The sequence below is a fragment of the Lampris incognitus genome, chromosome 21, assembly GCF_029633865.1.
Source record: "Lampris incognitus isolate fLamInc1 chromosome 21, fLamInc1.hap2, whole genome shotgun sequence".
In the NCBI taxonomy this organism is placed as follows: domain Eukaryota; kingdom Metazoa; phylum Chordata; class Actinopteri; order Lampriformes; family Lampridae; genus Lampris; species Lampris incognitus.
The window spans coordinates 6,508,912-6,513,764 of record NC_079231.1 but is presented as its reverse complement, the minus strand read 5'-3'; the positions used below and the strand labels follow the sequence as shown (position 1 = coordinate 6,513,764).

Below are 4,853 nucleotides of genomic sequence, written 5' to 3'. Positions count from 1 at the left end.
GTTGAGAAGCCATTAAAGGCGGTGGTTGATCAGGGTAGGTAGACAAGGGCATTTACACTGCCGGAGTTAGTGATTAAATTCCTTCAAGTCGGCACATGTGAATTGATTTGGATAAAAGCGTTTGTTATAGTTTCTCACCCGTCCTCTAAGTTCAGACTGTTTTTGAGTCACGTGTTTGTTAATATTTTTAGTTTATATCTCAGAAATTTCCAGAAAAAAGAAATTCGTCCATATCGGGAATACCCTTACATCCCATCAGATCCAAATCTTCCTGTTTGCAGCTCTTCTTTTATTGCTGAATGACTGTCCTCTCTCTGCCTGTGATTGGTTAATTCCCTCTCAAGGAGCTGGCTCTGGCCAACCAGGAGCAGCTGTCGGTGTACAACCGCTGTGCTATCCACGCCCTGTCAGCCGCTTTCCTCAGCCTCCTCTCCCAGCTCACCAGCATCCCAGCGTTCTGCCAGCATGTCCGCCTGGTACTGCCATCCTCTGCTTGTGTCGCTGTGTGTGTGTGTGTGTGTGTGTGTGTGTGTGTGTGTGTGTGTGTCAGGCTACCAGAGGCTGTTTTGGACATCGGGGAGCAGTATTTGTTTATCCAGACGAAGAATTCAGAGATTATGGGAGGAAACGGCTACAGCACAGACAGACTCAACACATCATACACACCCCAGATATCTGGTATATATCTATACACTCGCACACACTCGCACACACACGCACACACACACACACACACACACACACATAACACATACTGACATATTCCCGTATAAATAAACTTGGGTGTTCATCTATTTTTCTGTCTGTCTGTGTATATTACTTTGAGTATGTGCAGGTTTATACTCGTGTGTCTTGATGTGTGTATTTATGTCTGTGCTTGTGTGTCTGCGTGTGTGTGTGTGTGTGTGTGCATGTGTTTGCATGTGTGTGTGTGTGTGTGTGTGTTTATATATGTGTATTCGTGCTGTCAGATGAGGATCGTCTATCTAAAAGGAAGAGTATCGGAGATGTCGTCTCCTTACAGGACATGGAGCCACATTACAACCCAGATTGGATTCTTGTGTACAAGGATGTAGATCTTCATTAATTTGCTCCCAGTTGAATTCAATTCAGGATCCTTGGGGGGGGGGGGTCTTTCCCAGCATGCATTGGGAAGAAGGCAGGGGCCTCAAAGGGAAACCTGTGAAGTCCACACGGGGCTTGGAGTAAAGATGTAGACGTTCTTAATCGTGAGGTGAGAGTACCAGTGACGACAACAACTCAAATTCCTTTTGCTTGCAAATTCTCTTTATGGTTTTTAATGCTTTCATTTACAGTTAAATACATTAATCAATAAATAACAGACACATCCTCTTCTCTCTCTCAAACCTCACATTCTCTCTGTCGTTTCCCAGACTAACCAGCTGAGGGCATCCAGAGGTTAAGCCTGGAAGGGGGGGGGGGGCTATTGGTTGAACTACAATCAAATGACACCGCTGGTTAAAGGTTAGAGCTAATCTCTCCTCATTCTCTCTCCTCCTCCATGGATCCTCCTCTCTCCCTCTCTCCTATCCCCTGCTGCTGTCTGTCCTTGTTGAAGACGGCCTTGAACAGAGTCATCAGGGTTTTCCGGTTCTTCTCGTCCCAGCTCTTCCTCAAGCCGCCGTAGCGTTTGGTGCGGCGTGGCTTCCCCCAGCGGAAGTGCTCCATGGAGTAGGAGCGCTTGTCCTGGCTAGAGGCATGGGGGTCGGCGGGGGGCAGGAGAGAGGAGGAGGAGGGTGAGAGGGGCTGGAGGTGGGCGTCGCCTGGGAATGCGGGCGTCTCAACAGTGAGGTCAGAGTGACACAGATGGATACACTCCTGAATGAGAGAGAGAGAGAAAGCGACGAAAGGAGGTGAATATTGTTGAACTTAAGCTAAACGATATTAGACTCTGTGTGTGTGTGTGTGTGTGTGTGTGTGTGTGTGTGTGTGTGTGTGTGTGTGTGTGTGTGTGTGTGTGTCTACCAGCACGCTGCTCTCAGACTTTGGCTCTTGACACACGGGATGCTCCCAGCACTGACTGGCAGCTCCCCTGGCCACGCCCACCACTGCCACGACCAATAGCCACATAGGACACATTTTTCTGTCTGTCAATCAAGACATTGACAGTGACAATTCAGTGTAGGACACATTCACAGCCATCAGAGCAGATAGATAGATAGATAGATAGATAGATAGATAGATAGATAGATAGATATATAGAACATTAGAGACAAAATTTAACAGGAATATCCTGATTAAAAATATAATCTGTAATGAATTAAATGAGACATTTGACTGGTTTTTTACGTGGTCCAAAATCAATGTACAGCAACAGCATCTCTGATCATATGAATACAGAAACGCCACACATACATGAGAAAAGGCCAACTGAAGTGTACCTTCTGGAAGTTAAACCAAAAGCTGTTACTGGTTGATGAATATCAAAAAAACAAATAAAACATACCAATGTCGTAGTATTCAAAATGTCTGTTTTGTAAAAACAGCTCAGAAGGGTTTTTAGCGACCAACTGCAGAGGGCCACAGTTTTAAACTTGGAGAGGTTTTGTGTTTTTTTTTCCCATCTGTCTTCTCATCCATTATTTTTTTCTGAAAGCATCATCTAACAACAACAAAGTCTCATCGTTTCGTTCTGACAACATCAATATCTGTCTCGTTTTTTCCAATTTTAGAAAGTGGACTGAAAAGATGTGCAAGTGAAAATAATCTCTGGTTGAAGAAGAAGGTGATATCCTGTCTTGATGAGCTTTGATGAACGTACGACTATTTTAACACCAACAGAAGTGTTGACAGATTCACATAATACACATATAATACAATATATACAAACACAACAAAATGGTGGGACACCTTGATGATGCTCACCTGATTCTAGGTTTCCTGTCTGCTCTCCGGCCTGTCTCTCTCTCTCCTCAGCGAGTGGCGGGGAGACTCTTGACGTTTGTGCGAAAGTGTGTGTCTGTGTGTGTCGGAGGGAGCGCTCTGTCTATCTCCCCTGGTTCTGTCTCTCTGACATCTAGACAGAGAGTTTTATACCCTACCTGGCTGACGCAGGCTGCCAAGACCAGCCGGAACCGTGGGGACAAGCCCCCTTCTCGACCCCCCCCACACACACACACACATGTGCCCCAGCCCTTCCATTGTGTTTGACCTGCGTCACTAATGTGGATTTTGGAAGAGATGGAAAGGTAGAAGGGGAGTGTGTATCCTGTGATCTTCATGTGATTTCATCATATTCTGCTAAGTGTGGGTATTATTTGTCTTTTTTTTTATTCTTGAAGAAGCATGTCACACAGAACAATTTTCCATGTGAGTGGACAATGAAGTATCATCATGTCAGGGGAAATGGATGACAGCTGGCAGGGAAAACATCTTCATTAATAAAGCAATCATTTATAAAGATCCGCCATTACCAGCCTTATTTTTACCCACACACACATTCCCCAAATCCATTAACATGGCAGTGCAGTGAAAGGAGGCGAGCGATGTTCCTCCTGGGGTCAGGTTGCCCGCACCGAGACCTGGCCAACACCATGACGACACCGTGGTGATGCCAACTTGGACTGTGAGGAATCTGGGTGTGATCCTGGACGACCAACTGTCGCTTGCTGAAGACGTAGCATCGGTTGCTCGCTCCTGCAGGTTTCTCCTCTATAACACCAGGAGGATTCGCCCATTCCTCACCGAGGAGACGGCACAGGGCACTGTTTTGTGTTTCTTGTTTCTGTTTTTCACTAAGTAAGACTCTCAGGGAAGTACTGATTTTCTTCAAGCCATCTATTTCCAATGAAATACAAGAGTTCCTGAAACAATGAATCCAAGAAATCTGGATAATACACAGACTTTTCAAACTGGCATATCTTCTTTCAGTAATTTTTCAAACTGTGAGGTGTGACGTCATCTTTGGAGGTTGGACACATGGCATCAATTCCTGTGACACTGTTTGCTGTACTGTTAACACCAAAAGCATCTTTTGCTAGCTCCAGGTCTGCATCCTCCTGTAACTTCCTCACTCTTCACTTCTCTGCTAGTTGCTCCTCCGGCATAAGCTCCGCTCCCTTTTATTCCTCCTGTTTTTTCCTTGGCCGACTTTCTCTCTCTTCGTTTTTCTCACGAAGCTTTTTCTTTTCAGATACCTTTGGCTCCGGTTTAACTTCCACTTTTTCTTTTCTATCTCATCCTCATCCTCATCCAAGTTGTCCTTTACATCCTCATCCTCATCTTCACCTTCCCATCTGTCCAGCACTACCGCCTTTTTGATCGACTCCTCCAGCTCGAAGTTATTTATCGTCATGTCGGTCCGCCACGTTGGCTGTGCTAGTGTGTTTGACCCCTTGGGCGTTGTCCATAGAGAAAATGAATGGGGTTTCTTTACGTTGATTCTCTTGTGATGATGTGAACAAAAATACAGTGTTATCTCTAATATTGTGAATCTGCAGAGAAAGAAATGAAATAAGTATTAATTTACATTATTGTATGATTTATACTGGATTGTAAGGTAGTTACAGAATTGAATGAAGTTTTTAAAAGGAAAAAAAATAATGAATGATATATGAGCGATGTTTTTGTGCAGCAATTTAGCCAGTTGAATTTCACAAAGAGGAGGTTTAAACGTTGGTTTGATTTCAAATACAGGAACATCCTAATCTCTGTTTTGGTTCCAGGTCTTCTTTTTGGAGCTGCATGAAAAAAATCCCTTGGTTTTGCCCAAAGAGAGCCGAGGTGTTTGAAACAAAGTCAAATCAAGTAAGCAAAACCCAAACTGCAATATCTACTGTATTTCTGCTGCAAAATATTAATTTGTACATTGTTTGCTAGAGGAACACGTTGGT

General features: G+C 44.2%; 1 protein-coding gene and 1 pseudogene across 1 annotated transcript; both read right to left on the bottom strand.

The window, feature by feature from the left end:
• Positions 1 to 1,503: 1,503 nt before the first annotated feature.
• On the bottom strand, positions 1,504 to 2,100 carry LOC130131790 (pro-opiomelanocortin-like). The gene is made up of 3 exons (XM_056301569.1): positions 1,987 to 2,100; positions 1,769 to 1,839; positions 1,504 to 1,711 (listed from the first exon to the last, which is right to left on the bottom strand). Exons 1-3 carry the CDS (start codon positions 2,098 to 2,100, stop codon positions 1,504 to 1,506), a joined length of 393 nt encoding a protein of 130 aa, XP_056157544.1.
• Positions 2,101 to 2,281: 181 nt separating this feature from the next.
• On the bottom strand, positions 2,282 to 4,315 carry LOC130131789 (eukaryotic translation initiation factor 3 subunit J-like; annotated as a pseudogene).
• Between the last annotated feature and the right edge of the window lie 538 nt (positions 4,316 to 4,853).

What these genes read in the sequence shown, in the direction of transcription:
- LOC130131790 (XM_056301569.1), bottom strand. Translation starts at nt 2,100, where the DNA reads ATGTGTCCTATGTGGCTATTGGTCGTGGCAGTGGTGGGCGTGGCCAGG. An exon ending in AGTCTGAGAGCAGCGTGCTG is followed by an intron (nt 1,840 to 1,986) that starts GTAGACACACAC and finishes TCTCTCATTCAG; the next exon opens with GAGTGTATCCATCTGTGTCA. An exon ending in CCAGGCGACGCCCACCTCCA is followed by an intron (nt 1,712 to 1,768) that starts GCCCCTCTCACC and finishes CCATGCCTCTAG; the next exon opens with CCAGGACAAGCGCTCCTACT.